Source organism: Glycine soja, chromosome 8 (assembly GCF_004193775.1).
Source record: "Glycine soja cultivar W05 chromosome 8, ASM419377v2, whole genome shotgun sequence".
In the NCBI taxonomy this organism is placed as follows: domain Eukaryota; kingdom Viridiplantae; phylum Streptophyta; class Magnoliopsida; order Fabales; family Fabaceae; genus Glycine; species Glycine soja.
The window spans coordinates 19,673,050-19,693,774 of NC_041009.1; the positions used below are offsets into that span (position 1 = coordinate 19,673,050).

Sequence of the window (20,725 nt, forward strand, 5' to 3'; positions counted from 1 at the left end):
ACAGTCCGCCTTGTTGGACGGTGCATGTAGGAAAGACTTAAATCATCTGTAGTGTTGCCCATGAGTCAGGGATATGATTCCCCTTGAGTGCGTTCAGGAAAGGTGTGGGCGGATTGCTCGTTGCCTTGGGGACGTCTGACACGAGCCTCCAGCTTGTCATGATTAGCCTTTAACTTTGTCAACTCCTTCTCATAGTGTTGCTCCATCTCTGCAATGCGGTTTTGGAGTTGTTGTAGAGTGTCTGTGTCTGTCATAGCTGCCGGATGAGGATGGGAGTTTTCGAGGGGGGTCTCGCATCTAAGGCTAGACCGAGTGTTGACCATGGATAAATGAGAGAGAATTGACGAGAGACCATGGGGTATGTTTTATCGCGGCCCCACGGTGGGCGCCAAATGTTCTTACCAAAATCTGGAACCTAGACATGTCAGGGTTGACACGGGGGATGTGGGGTCCTATACCTTACACGTCGACTTGGAAAAGATACCTTTGACAAGAGGGGGACCTACAAAACAAAGGACTTTGACGCTAACGTAAGAATATGAGTAAGGAGAAGTAAGCAAGTAAATTTGTATAAGTGCGAATATGCTTCAACTCGAAGGGTAAGCGATTAAGATGTGATGGGATGTAGAGGGTTCGATGGAACCTATATTTATAGTGGTGGAGCATGATTGTTGATCCTTGTTTGTAGGGGTTGTTATAGCCTTTACAGATAATTCTCGGCTTGTAGAGATATGTCACGTGTATTTTGTGGGTCCTAGACAGTACAGTTAATTATCAATAACTATTAAATCTAGGCCCAATTATAATAGTTCAGGAATGTGTTTGTCCTTTCCTTCAAACTCCGTAGTATTATAGTGTAATTATTAGGTTGAACATAAACCATCGATCATTGAGTCTTCCCATAAGAACGATTTATTTTAATTTTTATCCTTATATTCATAATAAGTATTGGCATTTATTCATATTTTATTTTTTTTCATTTTCGACCGACAAGATTAAATTTATTCTATCTAATCTTTTATAGATAGTTTTCAAGAATAAATGAAAAAATATCCTACGCACAAAAGCATATATTTTTCTTCTTTTATAAACAAGTATTATATTAATACAGAAGAGTTTTTTAAACAAAATTACTAAGGGAAACTTCAACTCTTCTACAAAATTAAGCTACCAAGACTTTAGGGTGTTGCTAAGTGCACCCAGTGTTATTGCTGGTGCACCCAGCATCACTTAAAAATGCCAGAAATGCCCCTCCAATGTTTCATTGTGTGGATCAAGTTGATCCGTAAAAGACCCGTGAATCAACTTGATCCGCGAAAGTCTCCTGCGGATCAAGTTAATTCGTGTAACACATGCGGACCAAATGCGGATCAAGTTGATCCATGAGTCATACACAGATCAACTTGATCTGTGAGTTTTCCACGGATCAACTTGATCCGCACGAGACTGAATTTTTTCAAAAAGTTTAACTTTTTGAAACTTAATTTTAAATGACATTTGTAATATTAGTTTAACATTTCTAATTTACTTACTTCCATTCATAATATGTCAATGAATTTCGAATGGATTTGGTATAAATTTTGGATCAAGTAATTTAAACATAATTGACAAAATAACACTAATATTATAAACTAATATTATTAATCAAAATAACTTAAAATATACAAAATGTTAAGTCAAATACATCGTCAAAAACTAATGATATCTAAAGTGTTAATAAACTATTGATGATCCGTGCGGCGCCTACGTCGGGACCTCACATACACATTGCGGTCTTCTGTGACACCCCTGGCAATCCTGAGGCATTTTTGGATGACCTCTTCATGTGTGGATGTGCCTGCCGCATTTAGATGCTACTCCAACGCCTCCGTGATCGCATGGCAAGCCTCCTGTTAAATAGAAAACAAACGAATTATACAAATTAGTATTAAAATAATTGAAGTAAATGACATACATCTAACCAAATAGTAACACTTACCACTGCATGTCTGGGCTCATCCGCATCAGGATCCACATGTGTCGATGTCGGTGTTGCCTCATGAGGGATATGACTGGGCTATGTCGCATATACATCTCGAGGAGGATCCATCTGTGGCGCAGTCATGAATAGATGCGATATGACAAAGAACCAGTCTATGTAGTCAGGCGCACACTGACCTGGCACAACACATAGATCACCTGCTGCCAAATGGTCTGAGTAGTGCGTCCAAGTATTGTCCACGTCATCATATGACACCCATGAATGGACAGAGTGTGCAGGAATGCACTGGACATAGCCGAACTAGCGCATAACCCTCTCCGATCTGTATCTGACAACAACAGGCCCCCACTGGAGCTGTCCCGAGAAGCACGAAATCGGATGAAAGTCCTGCACAGGTCGGTGCTCCGCATATGGCATCCAGCAGACATCTAGGATCCTCAGACAATCCAGGCGTTGCCTGTATGTCATTGTAGATACCTTCTTCACAATATTCTTTGTTGCAATCCACCGACACGCACGTGGTGACACCTTGTCATAATCCGGATTAGCATTGCACTCTGCAACTAACGGAAAGTGCTCATATATCCAACACTACAGGGTTTACACGAAAATCATACATGTTAATTAAATATACACTCATTAAAACATTGTTGTAAATAAATTATGAAATACATGTTAATTACCTGTAACAAGGTGATGTAACCAGCAAGCTGTCGGCTGGTGCTGAGATTGGCATCATTAAGTTGATCGTACATATGAACGAGGCCAGCAGCTCCTCATGCATATCGCCCAGCAAGAGTGAGGTCACACAGGGCCTGTAAGTGTGAGACATGAACATGGGTTGCACTCTTATTAGCAAAAAAGAGTGTAACCCAAAAGATGTAGAAGATAAGCGCGAGCGGCAGCTGTCCAGTGCTATGTCTGACATCTGCACTGGTATACGTCTCGCAACCACTACAGGCGTAAATATGGTCCACCACATTCGCCTATCTCGGCCATGGTCACCTCTGCTGAGACCATCAGTAAATCAACCAACAGCACCACCACCTCGTCGGTACGCAAAGGCTGGAAGTCATGGAATGCGCCAACGATAGGCAAATAGAGAAGAGACACGACGTCGTCCAGCGTGATCGAAACCTCCCCCACAGGAAGATGGAAACTAGAAGTCTCCCGATGCCACCTCTCGACAAAGGAGGATATAAGTCCCCGATCGCTGGTGTCTATCGAACACGCGATCAAAGGACTTAATCCTGTCCCAGCAACCATGTCATCAATTGCAGGAATAGGCCTGCCCAAGTTATGCATCTTCCTCCCATGGAAGGATAACTTCAACTGAGGACGTTCTTGAATTGAAGTACAAAGGAACACACAATTTGTTCAAATAACGTCAATCAATAACCAAAAACTCAATAAAAAAGAATACTTGACAGACTTGAATATTATAAATACTTGTTCAGACCATGCGTTGGCCGCAACATGGTCAGCATACTCTGTAAGCACTGATGGGTCCCTAGGTCTACCAGGAAATCCCTCAGGCTCATCTGCAGCATCCTGTGCACCAATATCCTGTGCGCTAGTCTCTGGACCAGTGTCCTGTGCGTCAGCATCTACCATGGGCTCATCCCCAGCTACAGCAGCCTCTGCCTCTCGTACCGCAGGCGAGTCCGTAGGTACCGCAGGCACAACATCGTCAACAATGACAGGTACCCGTCGCCTGCGTGCCGATGCGGTCGGCCTTCGGCGCTAGGGAGCACCGTCAGAATCATCACCATCCCCTATCCCCAGACCTCTGGCAACAACCCTACCTAACGCATGGCCTAATCCTCTAGTCTTAACCATGATCTGCAAATGTCTACCACAAATTCCATCACTAAACCACACAAATTCCAATCAATCCTTTTATGTGTGTATGGTTTTCGAAATTTCATTTAGTTTGGTTTCGAGAAATTTGGTGTTTTGTGTTTGGGTTTGGACTATTGTTGTTATGTTGGAACTTCTTTAGATGCTTAATGTTTGTTCAATAAATAGCACTAGCAGTGTTATAAGCTTGAGAATTACCAAAGTCTGTAGGAGTGAGACAAAGGGCTTCAGGGAAATGGGCAGCAGAGATCAAACACACATCAAAGAAGATTAGGCTACAACTATTAGTTTGTGTTAAAAGCAATTCAAATGATGGCATTTTGATATTCTCTGTTAAACTAGTAGCTTGAAAAATACAATAGAAACACGGGCACCGGGAGACATTTATCAAAATAGTATATAAGTATACCTTGAATCATTAACAATTTTCTTGACTTTTACTTAAATAACATACTCAATTTGCATGATCCACTTCTTCAATCCTTTTAATTAGCATTAACAATTATAGTTTTAGAATCATTAACAATTTTCTTAACTTTTACTTAAATAACATTATTCGTAAACTAAATGACACTCTTAGCACACATCCAAGGATATTTTGCATTTTTTTGTTATAGAGTTAAACACTCATCTCTATAAGGTGAGGTAAATGTAAGTACTCTTGTATGTGTTTTGTGTTTAGAGACTCTCTGCATTAGACTATGGTATCATCTCCCTGGTCTCTTAATTTTCAATTACCTTAAAATATATTGTTAAAACATATAATCATGCATTCATAATTTGTTGATGTTGAAGAAAATTTTCTTGGTGGCAAAATGCTATTATTACATACCTCTTGTAAGGAAGTATGAGATTAATCAATCAATTATGATATTTAACCAGATTATAGGCATGTTTTTCATGCATGGGATATGCAGTAGCACAGTCAATACAATGTACAACATATGATAATAATCAAATATCAAAGATGTGTATCAATTGCAAACAAAGAAACTAAAACAAGGACCTAATTATTCTTGTGGTTCTGATTTATCTATCTTAAAATTGAAACATAAGCCCATGATCTTGTGGTTCTGATTCTAACTCATGGGAGGAGTGTTATATAGGGGTCACTGAAATTTAAATTTTCCAAGGACCTAATTATTCTTGTGGTTCTAATCTTTTTTAGGCACATGACAAGGCAACCTCAAAATTAACCCTAAACCCTAATTTAATAGCATTTTCATAAATAATAAACTAACTTTTATTTTTAAAAATTAAAATACATTCATGCGGATCAACTTGATCCGCATTCAGCCTCAGAGAACCCTACCAACTGCAGATCAAGTTGATCCGCATAAAACTTGCGGATCAACTTGATCCACCTTAAGCTTCACATAATCCTACCAAATGCGGATCACCTAAAAACTATGCGGATCATCTACATCCCTAGCACTACTGTGAATCAACTATAATGCAAACGCGGAACACCTAAATGCATACACGGATCAACTACCCTAACCACTACACAAAGCAACAATGGAAACGAAACGACAACGATGGAAGAGTGCTTACATCGACAATGGTGACGTGTTGAAGAAGAAGAAAAAGAAGAAGAAACGAACAATGGCGCCGCGAAGGGAGAAGACAACGATGGAGAAAGGAGAGTTGCGGATCAACTTGCTAGGTCGCACACGGTCGCAGAAGAAGGAGGAAGAAGGAGTCGCGGGAAGAAGAAAAGCCAATTGTTGGGTGCAAATGTTTTAAATAAATAAGTAGGGGCATTTTGGTCTTTTGCGCTTAAGTGTTGGGTGCACCAGCAATAATGCTGGGTGCACCTAGCATGAGCCAAGACTTTATAGGTTGAACAATACAAGTCTTATAAGACATATAATGAATACACCCATATGAGAGAAATAATAAATATACCCTTTCTTTTTCCTCGTAAACCAACGTTAAGATTTAACAAACTTTAATCAAATCTATATAAGATCGATAATAACCAGCAGGTTGCATTTTACCTCATTGTTGGTCACCAGGTTATTATACATGAACTATTGAAAGCGACCTAAATAGACTTTTTTTTAAAAGGATATAAGTTAGGATTTACCGGTTTGATTATTGTTTTTGATCTTTTAATTTATTTTTTAGGTTTAATTTTATTGTCTTCTAAAAGGCTGATCTTATAATTTTTAAAAGCATTCAATTGAATCATTTCTGTCGGTTATATATATAATGATGTTAACACACTATCTATGTGACGAATGATGTTACTAAGGTGGTTCTCCTCTTTCCCAATAGGGTGGGAATAGGTCAGGCCGACCTACAGGGGCCTACAACCTGACCTACATAAAGTTTGGCCTAGACTGGCCTATTTAATTAAAATGTTAGGCTTAGACTTTTTTAAAAGCCTATTAAATTAAATAGATCATACTTAGGCTTATTAAAAAGCCTTAAGCCTAATAGGCTGGCCTATATATATGTATATATACTTATATTATTTTTTGGGTACCAATATATACTTATATTATTTTTTGGGTACAATTAATTATTTTTTTGAAACTAGCAGACTTTGATTACATATTACTGCTTCATAACTTTCATTCCTATAATCAAGTAAGACTTTAATTACAATTTAGGTGTGAGCCATGTGTCCCTTTATATTCCTTATTATTTTTATTGGCTTTCCTAGTCCGGTTAATGTTTCCTTTTCCTTTAACTTTTCTATTACGTTCCTATTCCAGAGGAAAGGAATATTAATGTGAAGAAGGCTTTTAAAAAGGCTATCAAGTCAGGCCAGACTTTTAAAAAGGTCAGGCCAAGCCAAAATAAAAACTTTTGATAGGCTAGAGACCAGGCTCAGGCCTTAAAAATTCATCGTAGGCAAGACTCAGACCTTTTAAAGTCTGGCCTGACCTATTCTCACCCCTATTTCCCAACGCGGAGTTTATGACCATTGGAGGGCATAGGGTCATCTTCTTCATCAAATTGTGACCATTAGGGTTCCTCAAATTATAAACTTCTTCCCTCAAATCTCTTATATGCTAGGTCCATGAATTGTGAACACTGGGAAAAAAATTGAAACTACCCTGACTACAAGGTTTCTTTCTTCATAGCCAAAAAGGATTATTATACGTAGAACACAAGGACTGTACAACCCAAGTATATATGAAAGTCTTACAGAATAAAGGATGAAATTTCGATAGGTAAAACGTTAAAAGCCAACAACCACATGTACTTCTCCACTTTTACAAGATATATGAGTTAAATATATTTTGTATCTCTGTAATTTAGTATTTTTTTGCATTTTCATTTTGTAAATTTTCTTTTGTTTTAATCCTTATAAAAGTGGATCGACATTCAGTTTTTTTTATCTCCACTTTATTTTTTTACAAGCAAACTGAATGTTGATCCCACACTGCTCACTGCGATTCTATATTATATAAATAATAATAAAACAAGACAACTATGTTTACAAGTGCCTAACTTTGTTGATATTTGAAGTTGATGAACTTGATTAGCAGGCGTTGAAGTGAAACTTTCCTAATAATAAAACTTCCATAATAACTTAGTGCAATAATCTACTACGATTGAATTTAATTAAAATTTAGAAAGAAAAAAAATAAGGGGTGGCCTCCCCCCCCCCCGGTACAACGCCGGTCCACCCTTGGGTGGCGGCAATTATGGCGGTTAGGTGGTTGATTTGGGATGCAAGGTAGTGTCGTGATGGTTGGATGGTACGAGAAGAAGAAGGAGAAGTATTGACGTCTGGGTGTGAGAAGAAGGATAAGATGTGTGGTTGTTCCTAGCTATCTAAAGAGAATGGAAGGTTGTGTTTTAGGCTAATAAGTATGGTGAGCTTGGGTTTAGGTGATAAGTATTTTTTAGGTTAAATTATTCATTTTGTTTATATAGATTTACTATTCGTATCTTTTAGATTTTATAATTTGAAGATGATTTTTTTAATTCTTATATTTTATATTCTAATTCTCTTTTAGTTTTTATAGTTTAAAAATAGTCTTTTTAGTTTTTATAATTTGTATTTTAATTATCTTTTATTTGAAAGTGATTTTTTTAGTTTCTATAATTTATATTTTAATTATCTTTTATTCCTTACTACAAAAAATATATATAAAAATAATTAACTACAAATTAATTATAAATTATCAATTTTTTTATTATAAATTATCTTGCAATAAATTAGTTACAAATTATTTGCTAATATTTTTATAGTTAATTATAATTAATAATATTACTCATATTTTGATGGTAAGAACTAAGAGAAAATTAAAATATAAGGTATATGGATTAAAAAGAACACTTTCAAACTATTGGAACTAAAAGGAAATTAAAATGATAAGAACTAAAAAAATCACTTTCAAACTAGAGACTAAAAGAGAATTAAAATGTAAACTATATAGACTAAAAGGTACAAATCATGAAACTGTAGGGACCAAATAAATAATTATACCTATTTTTTATTTATCTTATTTTCTTAGTCTTAACATCTTAATTTATTCTTTCATTTCAATTTATTCTTTTTTTTTAGAATTAGTTAAAAAGAAACAAAATATAGAAGTAGTTTTAATTTTAAATTATATCAATGTAAATTAAAAAAATATTTTTATTTTTTTCTGTACTTTATTTTTAATTGTCCAAAGGAAATTTGGTGTTGACACAATTGTAGTTGGTGATGTATAGAGTAATTTTGCTAAGGCTTGAATAAGAGATTAGTATCACAAGTAAATTTTTTATAAGCAAATATTAATTATTAAATTATTAATTTTTGTTACCAATAAGAATTAAACTCATGATTTTTTCTCTTATTCTTTTCCTTCATACCTCCTCAACTAATCTTATATTTTATCATATCCATCCTTGTATTCATGGTTATTCATAATAATAGACTAAATCATGGTTATGCATAATATATATATATATATATATATATATATATATATATATATATAACATTGTAATATATATCATATCAAATCAAATCAATTACTAATTTATTAGATAGACCATTGATTCAATACCTTTGATCAAATCAGTTTTCACAGCATTGCATATAACTAATCATAAATAAATAATATATTTAAAAATATATACTGTAAAGGTTTAATTAAGTTTTTCATATCTGATATATAGATCGTTTTTATATTACTATCTAACATTCATTTTTTTTTCAACCAAGTACCTGAAAAATTTTCCAATTTCATTTTGTCATTAATCAACTTTCGTTAATAAAGTGAATTTTTTGGTAGTAAGTTGAAAACGACATATTTTTTATGTATGAAAAACTTATTTAAGTCAATCTGAAAAATAATTTTTTAGTTCACAAATGATAAGAAAGAGTTTTATCAAAATAATTAATTTAATTTTAGGTAAAATGATAAATTTTATTATTTTATTGAAAATAAAAACAGTAATCGTAAATTTAAATTATGTTTAAAAGCAAATCTTATAAGTTAATAAGAAAAAATTGTTTATCAAACACTTTTATTTGATCAAATATTTGTAAACTTGTCAAAAAGTTAAAAATTAATTAAAATAACTTAATGAACATACATGTAATTTACTTATAAATAGACTTAAAAAACTTTATCCTATTTATTTTTTTAAGATAGTTCTTCATTCAAAATAAGAAATACATTAAATATAAGATATTTTTTATTGATATGAATAAAAAAAATACTATTTTTTATTGATAAGAAATACATGATATTTTTTATTGAATACATTTAATATCTTGACAAAACTAAAAGAAAACATAACATGATCAAATTGTGAGATATATATTTTAGGATCCAAAAGATAGTGAAGAAAGAATGAGAGAAGATATAACATATTACATGTATACATTGATCATCTTAGATCATGGAAACACCAATTATATATAATTTAAATAAATTTTTCATATCATATATTAAATAAATTTTTCATTAAGAAAAAATAAGTCATTTTCATATTATTATCTAAAAATTTATTCTCAACTCCCTACCTTTAAAAATTTTTCAAATACTTAATTGCAAAAAATAAATAAATAATAATCTAAAAATAATCAATATTTCATCAAAAACTTAATTAAACCTACTCTAACATGTTTGTAACATAGTTTATAACTTTGATATGATACGACATTGAAATTTCAGCTAGGCCCGCTGTCTGCATTCTGGAACGTTTGAAAAACCAAAATTAGAGATAAAGACAAAAAAAAAAAAAACACAGAACAAAAAGTGAAATAAAATAATTTGACATATCCCATAACATAAGCAGTGGAATTCAATCAAAGCGTGAGGTGTGATTTGTATTTGTATTTGTTTGACTGGTCTTTGCTGCTCTCTCTCTCTCTGTCTGTTCTTTCTTTGAAGAGGGAGAGAGAGAAAGGGTCACCGGCCGCCCCCGCCAATTGAACCCTCCTCCCTCTTTCCTTTCTACAATAAAAGTCAATTCCCAGAGCCACCGGCCCAAACGGTAACCCGTCCCTCCTCTTCTTCTACGATTATATCCACATTTTCTCTCTCTCTCTCTCTACCCTCTCTCCCTCTCTCTCAAATTTCAATCTTCTTTTCTTGATTTGTTCATCTTTGGTCTGAATTCTCTTCTGGGTATTCGAGATTTTCGGAAAAGGTTTATTTTTTATTGAATTGAATTAGTTCTTTGGCCATGTCTACGTCCGACGCTGGAGGTGCTGGATCCAATGATTCCAATGCTACCAGGAGACAAAGCAAGAGACCCAAGTGTAATAATTCTTTTATCTTGTCATTTGTTTTTGGCTTTCCGTTTTGTTTTCGGTGATTTTCGTGTGTTTGCCACTTTTTGCTTTTTGGTGAAGTGCATGTTGGGGTGGGAAGGTTTAATGGTTTTGTTGAGTTTTGTTTCTTAAAGGGGGGTGATCTTTTTCTTTTAAGACCCTTAATGAAGCTGTATTTCAAGAATTTATGAGACTTTGTGATTCTTTATTTGTTGGTATTTGTGTAAGGAGATGCTTTTGACATGGATATTTATTATTGAGCTAGTTGAGGAGTTTCTTTGTTTTTTCTTTTAAGTAAGACAGTACGTTACTATGTTTTGATTCAACAACAATTGTATTTGTGTCCTTTGTTTTTTCTAACTTTGAGAGAGAGAAAAAAAAAGGCTTTCAGACTTGGTTCACACAAGAATAAGACTTTGTTAAAAACTTAAAGTAGATACTACCCACCTCGGATTGGTTTTTATTATGCTTTTTGGAGTTAAGGAAATGCTTTTGACATGGATATTTATTGGTTAGGTAGTTAAGGAGGGTTTCTGGTTTATTTTTTATTTTTTATTTTAAGTTACACAGCATATTTTGATTTATCAACAATTGTGTTTATGTCCCTTGTTGTTTCTGACTTTCAACGTTTTTTTTTCCTTTCAGACTCAAAGTTTACTCAACAAGAACTTCCAGCATGCAAACCTATTCTCACACCAAGAGCGGTAAATCTTCCTGTTTTGATATGTTGTCAGTGATTCTCTTCATGTTTTTAGAAGTCATTATTTAAATTGGTGTATTACTTTCCCTGCAGGTTATTTCAGCATTCTTGATTGTCACCATTGTGTTCATTCCCATTGGAGTTGCTTCATTAATTGCTTCGCATGATGTATGCTTGAGTGCTGTACTTTCCGAATTTTGGTTACCAGTTCTTTATATTATTAATAGTGCTGACTTAAATTTTCTTTTTATCATTTATCTATCTATCAATCAGGTTGTTGAAATTATTGATAGGTACGACTCACACTGCATACCATCAAATGTGACAGACAAGGTGGCATACATTCAGACTCCTGGAGAAAAGCCATGCAACAGGCAGCTAACTGTAAGTTTCCTAGACACTGATTTTTCTTTTTGATATTTAACCATTATTTTTCTATTAACTCTGTTCACCTAATTGATGAATTAGGCATTCAAATTTTGATGATAGTTTGTTTTCTTAAACATTGCTCTTGTGAATAGGTGGAAAAGCGTATGAAATCTCCTATCTATGTTTATTACCAGCTTGACAACTTTTACCAGAATCATCGACGGTATATACTCCTTTTATTTCTCGTGATTCATGCAATTCATTTATCGGTTTGATTTGAATTTCGTCTTTACCAGCCATGAGGAAATTGGTCTAAAGTGACCAAGGACCAATCAACACCATTGGGCTTTATGAGAAATTTATTGTTTATGCATCTCATAAGGATTCAACAAAGATTTTTATTGGCTGTCAACCATCTAAAACAACCCTTCTCTTATGTTGAGTTGAACTGCACTTTTGCTAAGCTTTTATGCTTTCCTGCTAGTCTGCTACAGGGTTAACAATGACAGTAGAAAAATAACTAGCTGACAACTGACATGAAGTTCATTTAATAGCTTTCATGTAAAATGGAAAAAATATTTTAATAAATTATAATTATAATTTTTTAGAGTTGTAGCTATGATTTGTTTTTAATTTGAAGAAGTTTAGGGAATTGCATCAGAGATAAAAGTGATCTTTTTGTATGTGAATATGGAAGGAATTTTGAAGAGACAGTGATATGAAATTATGAACTTTATTTTTCATGCATTCATCTTGCATTCTTAACAGTTTTCCTTTTCTAAAAAATACATATGTATTTATAGTTGTTTATCACTTCAATGTCTTCGACTGACTGGTTCCTTCAATAATTCAGTCTTCGAAGTTTGGTTGGTTAATAGAGGAATCTAATGCATATTATTCACTTTATTTAATTGTTTGAGTTGTTATAAATAAGTTCACTTTTTGTAATTTAGGTATGTTAAAAGCCGAAATGATGATCAGCTGAGGGATTCTGGAAAAGCAAGCTCAGTAAGTGGTTGTGAACCTGAAAATAATGTAAATGGAATGGCAATTTTACCTTGCGGTCTTATAGCTTGGAGCTTGTTCAATGATACGTACAGCTTCTCACGCAACAGCAATAATTTAACAGTGAACAAGACAGGCATCTCATGGAAGAGTGACAGGGACCACAAATTTGGAAGTGATGTTTTTCCTAAAAATTTCCAAAATGGTCCTATAATAGGTGGTGGTGGCCTCGATGAAAATGTACCTGTAAGTTTTTACATGAACTCATGTTTTGATTGAAATAAGCATCTATAAACTGTATTAATTTTCTTTCTTCATAGAGTTCAGAACAATAAATAGAGGTTGTTTTGATATTGTGCTGCAGTCTACATTGAGTCACTTTTTTTATATCAGCAAAAGTATATATATTATATAGACCATTAAAATTAGTACAAGCGGTACTGTTGTATATACCTCCTAGCATTTGCAAGGTGCAGAACTGTGGTGACCTAATACATGTTAACCAACTTGAATTAGGAAACCAAAGATCACTGTTTTTTTGCTTGCAATTTTTGGTTCATTATTAATTTGTTAATGTTGTTGTTATTAGTTGTTATTTGATTACTTCAGGAACCCTAATGACTAGTATACATACTGTGTGCATAGGTTTTGAATAATTTTGATCTTTTTTTTTCTTTTACTAAAAATTGAGTTCTAAACCACTTTACTTTAAAAACAGAAATTACCAGTATAGTTATCATGCATATGCTAAAGTTTGGGATAGAACTATGGTTAAATGGTTGAAACTGAAACTAAGCTAATCAATCCAAAGGCAGGGAATGTTTTGGAAGGAAAAATAATATATTTATTTTCTAAATATCCAAAGTGTAAAAGTAAATATTTAATTGAGAAATAGCATTAATATCTTTTTATTGCCTTGAGGATCGATTGTTGACCTTTACCTTTTCTATATACAAAATTCCTAGTTTAGTCCATACTGAAATGGTAGCAGTAGAAGATAATTGGGCATGTCAAGTGTCCAAATGTAATACAGTTGTTGAATTTCTAGTTATGATCAGAGTAGAGAGTGGGAATGATACCGTAACTCTATGCATCTTTTGGTATGAATGAGTTTTCCGCTCCCAAGTTTTGAAACCTTTGATTTTTTTTATTCATTCCTGACTTTGAATTAACAAATGATGAATTGGCTACTAAACATAGAGGCATCTTTAGTTGTGCACTGAAATGACTATCCTCTGTAATGTATTACTGCTTATTTTAAATTGAAAACCCTTGACATATACTTTATATAAGTGGTCCATTCTGCACCATGTGCGACTCGGTCATTTGTGTTACTTTTGCTGAGGCTAATCTTGAAATAGATCAATCAATTGGAAACCATTTTTTTTGTATTCATTATGTTCCTCGTTTTTCCTTTCATTTTTATGATTTCCAATATATTCCATTGTTCATCTTGTGATTGTTTAGGCATTCTCTATTTGCTTGCATCAATAAGATAAGTTGCTCACTTTTTGAATGTTTATGGAACAGTTGAGTCAGCATGAGGATCTTATTGTTTGGATGCGAACTGCTGCTTTGCCAACTTTTAGGAAGTTGTATGGAAAGATTGAGGTGGATCTAGAGAAAGGCGATGTCATAAACGTGAATTTGCATAACAACTACAACACATACAGTTTTAATGGCAAGAAGAAGCTTGTTCTGTCAACTACTAGCTGGCTCGGTGGAAAGAATGACTTCCTTGGCATTGCTTATCTCACTGTTGGAGGACTGAGCTTCTTTTTGTCAATGGCCTTTACCGTTGTATATCTTGTCAAGCCAAGGTAAAAAGATCCCCTACTGCTTTCTACATGCAAGTCCCTTCCAAATACGGGCTGTTCATGGCATAGTATCATGAGATTTCTTATTTTGTTGCTTAGTTATTTGATCATAAAAAATGGTATTGAATATACTCACTTTTTTGCACACATTAACATATCAAACTTAAGTTCTCCCATTCCTTGACTTTTACCTACCAAAATTCTGATTAGAATCTACATATTGCTTGAGTTAATTGAATGTCAAGTGTATTGCAAATTACTTGTATACTTAATACTTGTTGAATTGTTAGGTGACATTTGGTTTGAGTGTTTGTTTTCCATTTTCATTTTCTGAAAATAATTTTTATTTTTAAATTTTTAAGATTTAGAAAACATGTATCAAGAAAAAAGTACTCTAAGGTGTTATTGTGTTTTCACTTTTTCAGAAAAAGGCTAAACGTTGATTTGTTGTTTTCAGTTTTTGGCTGTTTTTGAAAAAAATTCAGAGAAAATGTTTTCTAAGTTTCAAGCAAACATATTTTTATTCTTTTTTGTTTGTTTTCTTTGAAAATGAAAACAGAAAACACTCAACCCATCTAAACCAATGGTCAAGCAATATTAGCCAAGGTTTTCTTATGTAATGGGTGTTACAATTAGAACAAAACACATGTTCTCCGAATATCTAGAATACCTCAGTTTGGTGTCTAGATATGAGGATGTATATCCCTATGTACTAGTACCTCTGGTACTTTTCATCATTTATATATATAATATATTTAGTTTTGCTGATCAAAAAAAAAGAAAACACTCAAACCAAGCACCACCTTAGTTTTTTTCTCTAGCATATTAAGATGGAAGAAAGAAAAAGAAAATGGTATTATTTTCTGCCAGAGCTACTTGGGTAGTGTTAGGAACTGAGAATTGAATTGAGAAAGAAAAGAAAAGATTTTATTGACTAGCAAGAAAAAAATAGAAAATAGGAAAGAAAACTCTCCTCTAAGGGTTTTTCCTTTACAAAGGATTTCTCCTTTCACAAAGAGCTAATGCTCAATTACAATGACAAAAAATCTCCCTTTCCCATCCTTCGTCCCCTATTTATATCTAATAAACTCCTCTTTTTTTTTTTTTTGGAAGGCAGAAAATATATAATATTATTAAAATGAAACATAGTACCAGAAGTACTAAATAACAATACAACAGCAGCTATGCTGCCAGCCTCCCAAAAAACATGGATAAACCCAACACAAAACCCCACCAACAGCTAAAGACCCAAGTTAACCAAAGGCCTCCATAAGGTTGGAAGACCAATGGTTAAAAGGAATATTAAAATCTTTATCCCTAGCTTTGTACCAGGACCAGGCTAAGAATAAGGCATCATCCATCACCTTGGAAGATACAAAAGGAATACCCTGAAAAATCAGTAAGTTCCTATGCTTCCAAATAGCAAAAGTTAGTGCAATCCACCACCCACACCATCTAGTGTGGTTTCTCCCTACAACAAAACCATCACAAAATAACCTGAAATGACTTGCTGGAGAAATAGGGAAAGCTCCAATAGCCTGAATCCATCTCAAGGTTTCCCACCACAGAGCAATAGTTTGGGTGCAGTGAAAGAAAAGATGGCCTGCCTCCTCCTGCTCCTCATGGCAAAGAGAGCAAATAGATTCCTGCAGACCCACGTTTCTTCTTTGAAGATTAACTCTAGTAGGGAGCCTATCCTTAATAAGCCTCCAAGTGAAAATGGCAGCCTTTGGGGGAATTTTTAAACTCCAAATAATCTGAAAGTTCCTCCCATCTGAGACAGATGTATTCTGATTTGATAGGAGTCTATAAGCTGACCTAGTAGAGTATAATCCAGTAGGTTCAGCTTTCCACAGAACTGTATCTTTCAAGTGACACTGGATAGGATAAGCACTAACTAACTTTCCCTTCTCCTTATATCTTTACAGGTAGGGAAAATAAACTATGCATTACTGCATTCATTTAGGTTAGAAATTAGTAATGAAATAGTTTTTACTACAAACTTGCATATATAAATAGCAAAACCTAAAATATAATGAGGTTGGCATAGTTTTTGTTGTACATGCATGTTTTGTCCTTTCTATTCAATTATATCCATTCAAATTGTGAAGTAGTTTATTGTTTGTTCATGATTCATATATATCAACAGCCATGCACAATGGCAATTTTGAATATTATTAGCTCCTAAATATTGCTCTCTTTCCTTAGGCAACTTGGAGATCCCTCTTATTTGTCATGGAATAGGAGCCCCGGAGGGCACTGACCAAAGAAACTTGATGTTCCCAAGATTTACATTGCTTGTGCATTATGCAAACTACAGTTGCGTTTGTAATTTTGTACATCAATACTCATACATGCTAATAGTTAGGTGTTATTATTATCCTCTACCCCAAAAAAACAAAATTCTTTTATTGTTTTTCGGTCTTTTGCATCAGAATTGGTATATCTTGTATTTTAAGACAAAAATTGGCCTATACCTATATATTTGCTAGTTACTTTTATTCAATTTGAGAAACATAGGAAAGTTCCTGCTTGGTATACCTTTCGGCCTTTTTCTTGAGTGAAAAAAAATTAGTTGTGTACATGAGATAAAATGGTCCTTTCGAGATTTCTACTCCATCAATCATTCCTAAGTTACACGAACCATGCAACTTACTCCCCGTTTTCACATCCTTGCAAGTCTATGAACCCTAATTTGTCTATGTTAGTATCTTTCTCATATTACCATTTTCTTTCAATTCCATCCAAAAACAAAGCGCATGAATTTGGATTAAAATAAAAGGAACAAGTTAAAGGCACAATTAAGTTCACCACCCGGATTCTTGCATTCATTTTGGAATGCTTTTTTTATCTTTTAGATTGATTATTCTGGAAGCCAAAAAAGAGACGCAGGCAGCAACACTCTCAGCACCAATATGAAGAATGGATGAGAGCCCAGAAAAAAAAAAATCACTTTATTTATTGACAAATGACACAATATAAACCATTGAACGGATGAATCAATAGTGAAAGTGGTACTTTTCCTTGAAAAACAGGATTTCTTTCCTTGTTCTGTAGCTGACCATTTGGCATTTTATGCTAAGGATCACGACCTTGATTTTGGCTAGAGGAGCCACCCAATTGTATTTGAGATGTTAGCTTTCACTTTCAGTGGTAAAATATAGTTTGACAATAATTATTAATTAAATAAGCAAACCTATGCCCATTTTTTTCTTTCAACTGATGTGTAAGACATTTTCTTCACTAATTCGGTGAAAGGGCACTTTCCAAAGTTCCATTAAAATATATAATTACATGGGAAAAAACTTAAATGAATGAAAATCCCCCAAATACAATACTCATGAAACTCGCAATAGAATGTTGGTTAGATATGCTCCTTCTGGGTATGATGGATCGATAGGGTGATCACAAGCTGCTCCAGCCTGTCTGAGGACAGTGATTCTCCTACCCGCCATAGATGCTGCACCCTGGTAAAAAAGAAAGAAGAGCAACTTCAATGCAGTTATTTATGCTGATTCTCTAAGTTAAGCCACTTGAGAATATAATCGGAACTAATAAGTTTTTGGATGAGTTTGTTTAGGCTTAAAATAAGTGATTTTAAAAAACAGAATATGTATTTATGTTTGGTTACAATTATAAAAAAACATTTTTTTTTAATTAAAAGTGATTATTAACTTCTTTGGATATGACAAGTGGAGAAGTGTTTTTTAATTCCAAAATTACATAAAAGACTTATGAAATAAACATGTTTGTTTAGTAAAAATTATTTTTTCATACATGCCCATTTTTTTTAATTAAAAAGCCATTCAAATAATAGATAAATAAAAACTTCAAATATTATTATTTTTAGCCTAACAAGCATGTTATTACAATATTCTATTAATAAAATGTTTCCAAATTTTGGTGATTAGTGTTGGTTCTACATATGAACTTACACTTAGAGCTTATTAATAACATTGTTATTTTAAATTTACCTCATAGAAAAATCAATAATGTATTAAAAATATTTAATATATTTCTACAAGTACTTTATAAATTATCTCATAAAAAATAAAATAAAAAACAAGTCAGCAAAATAAATAAGACTATAAACCATAAATGTTCACATTGACTAAAACTTACATGCTTATTACTATGTTAAATAAGTACTTCAATTATTCGTACAAGCAATCAAAATTAAAATGTTAATCTTATTTCAAAAAGTAAAGACCTCAGACAAACTAATGTCACACTTGTCTTGACAATTGATCTCTGATAGCATTTCTTACTTATTCCATGTATCATTCTTCATGATGAAGTATATGATTCACCATTAAAATTTTGCTCTATAGCTCATAATGCTTTAACATTCTCTAAGTTTTCAACAATATCTAAATCTCTAGAATTTATCCTTCTAACATAATTGTGGAGTGCAAAACATGCTCATATGATAGAAATTTGAGTTTCAAGTTTAAAATCGATCATGCATTGCAATATTCTCCATCTTACTTTGCAAACACCAAAAGTTCTTTCAATAACATTTTTCAAACTAGAATGATGAAAATTAAATATTTCATCTTTTGATCTAAAATTTGGAACCAATTTAAAATATTGAAGATGATAACTTGTATTTCTCTAAGATCCTAAGAAATCTTTGAATGGTGGATATCTCGAGTCAACATGATAATATTTACCTATAAATACATAAATATGTATTGTGAAAAAATAATCATCAATTAGAAAATAATAATTTAAGCTATATCAAATTACTTCCAGGAAGATAAGGAAATTTTAGATTTGGCTTTCAAAGAGTGTTAGTGAAAATCCATCATGAATAGATCCTTCCCAACCACACATTGCAAATGTAAAACACATGTTAAAATCACATGCAACCATCACATTTGTGCTTGAATATCCTTTCCTACTAAAAATGGCAATTGTTTATATGTAGGAAGATGTAAAGTAATATGAGTTCCATCTATAGCCCATATGCAATCTTTAAAGTAAGGCCAATAACGGTCATCATCTTTGATGTAATCAGAAACATCAACATGCATAGGATTAGTTTATCTAGTTATGTTATTTCCCAGCTTGTGTATAACTGTTAGAACTCGATAGAAATGATTATGAATGATCTCACGAGAATGTTGTACTCATTCTTCAACTTGTCTATATGAGGCTCCATTACCAATCATATATAAGAACAAAACAACATTTTCTTCAACACCAATATGTTTGGTAGGTGTTAATCCATATTTATTGATTAACTCACATACCAATAACTTAAACACATTTTTTCTCATTCGAAGTTGCTCAGAAATCTTATTCTCATTCGCTTGTATTAATTCTAAATATCACTTGTGACCGAGGAGAATTGAAGTGGTTTTAGTTTCTTTCACAACATGTTTCAATACATGATTTGTAATAAGGAATGCAGCCAAAGTAATTGCAACATGCAATGAAAACATATTAGTATTATTGTTTGACACTTCAATTTTCAAGTCAGAGTTATACTCATTTTCATCTAAACTATTTGGTACCATTTTTATTTTTTTATTTTTTGGAAAGCAAAGATATATATATTAATTAAAAAAGTACCAGAGGTACTACAAGATACAAGTAGCTAGATCTGTAAAACAGGAAAAAACAACCACCCTACAGAAACAACACCCTACTAGAGGTCACACTAGCTGAAAGCTAGAGACATTCCTGAAGTAGTGATTAGATTTATATTTTGATTTACAGGATGACATATAACTCAGATGAAAGTGAGTATAACTCTAACGTGAAAATTAATGTGTTAAATAATAATACTAATATGTTTTCACTGCATGTTACACCTACTTTGACTGCATTCTTAGTTACAAATCATGCATTTATACATATTGTGAAAGAAGCAAAAACCACTTCAATTCTCACCCGTCACAAGTGGTCTATAGAATTAATAAGAAAATGAGAATAGATTCTTTGAACAACTACGAATGAGGGACTTCATTTATATCATGATGGTTCGAAAACCAAATATAAGATTCTTGTATCCTCCTGAAGGTAATTTTATATAGCTTTAATCTTTTTTATTTTAATTGATGACTATTTTTTTACAATATTCTTAAGACATATTTATGTATGTATAGGTAAATATTATCTTCTTGATTTGAGATATCCATCATTCAAAGGTTCCTTAGGACTTTAGAGAAATACAACATATCATTTTCAATATTTTAGATTGGCTCCAAATTTCAAATCAATGATGAAATAGTTAATTTTCATCATTCTAG

General features: G+C 33.0%; 3 protein-coding genes across 4 annotated transcripts in view; 1 reads left to right on the forward strand and 2 right to left on the reverse strand.

Annotated features, from left to right (window-relative positions):
- Window positions 1-2,935: 2,935 nt before the first annotated feature.
- On the reverse strand, window positions 2,936-3,595 carry LOC114423993 (protein MAIN-LIKE 1-like). The gene is made up of 2 exons (XM_028390881.1): window positions 3,431-3,595; window positions 2,936-3,313 (listed from the first exon to the last, which is right to left on the reverse strand). Exons 1-2 carry the CDS (start codon window positions 3,593-3,595, stop codon window positions 2,936-2,938), a joined length of 543 nt encoding a protein of 180 aa, XP_028246682.1.
- Window positions 3,596-10,121: 6,526 nt separating this feature from the next.
- On the forward strand, window positions 10,122-17,006 carry LOC114422625 (ALA-interacting subunit 3-like). Its single transcript, XM_028389080.1, has 9 exons — window positions 10,122-10,297; window positions 10,480-10,565; window positions 11,223-11,281; window positions 11,371-11,445; window positions 11,551-11,661; window positions 11,799-11,869; window positions 12,600-12,897; window positions 14,182-14,471; window positions 16,677-17,006. The coding sequence occupies exons 2-9, from the start codon at window positions 10,490-10,492 to the stop codon at window positions 16,729-16,731; spliced, it is 1,035 nt and encodes a 344-aa protein (XP_028244881.1). The 5' UTR covers window positions 10,122-10,297; window positions 10,480-10,489; the 3' UTR covers window positions 16,732-17,006.
- Window positions 17,007-17,539: 533 nt separating this feature from the next.
- Window positions 17,540-20,725, reverse strand: part of LOC114422624 (ribosomal RNA large subunit methyltransferase I) — a 30,199-nt gene continuing 27,013 nt past the window's right edge. For both annotated transcript variants that reach the window (XM_028389078.1, XM_028389079.1), the window contains exon 8: window positions 17,540-17,935. In XM_028389078.1, the coding sequence (XP_028244879.1) occupies window positions 17,807-17,935 (129 nt within the window). In that variant the 3' untranslated portion in view covers window positions 17,540-17,806. The remainder of the gene's footprint in view (window positions 17,936-20,725) is intronic.

Coding starts and splice junctions, on each gene's coding strand:
- LOC114423993 (XM_028390881.1), bottom strand. CDS start 3,595: ATGGTAGATGCTGACGCACAGGACACTGGTCCAGAGACTAGCGCACAG. Junction 3,314..3,430: donor CCAACGCATGGTCTGAACAA/GTATTTATAATA, acceptor GAACGTCCTCAG/TTGAAGTTATCCTTCCATGG.
- LOC114422625 (XM_028389080.1), top strand. CDS start 10,490: ATGTCTACGTCCGACGCTGGAGGTGCTGGATCCAATGATTCCAATGCT. Junction 12,898..14,181: donor GCCTCGATGAAAATGTACCT/GTAAGTTTTTAC, acceptor TTTATGGAACAG/TTGAGTCAGCATGAGGATCT. Junction 14,472..16,676: donor GTATATCTTGTCAAGCCAAG/GTAAAAAGATCC, acceptor CTCTTTCCTTAG/GCAACTTGGAGATCCCTCTT.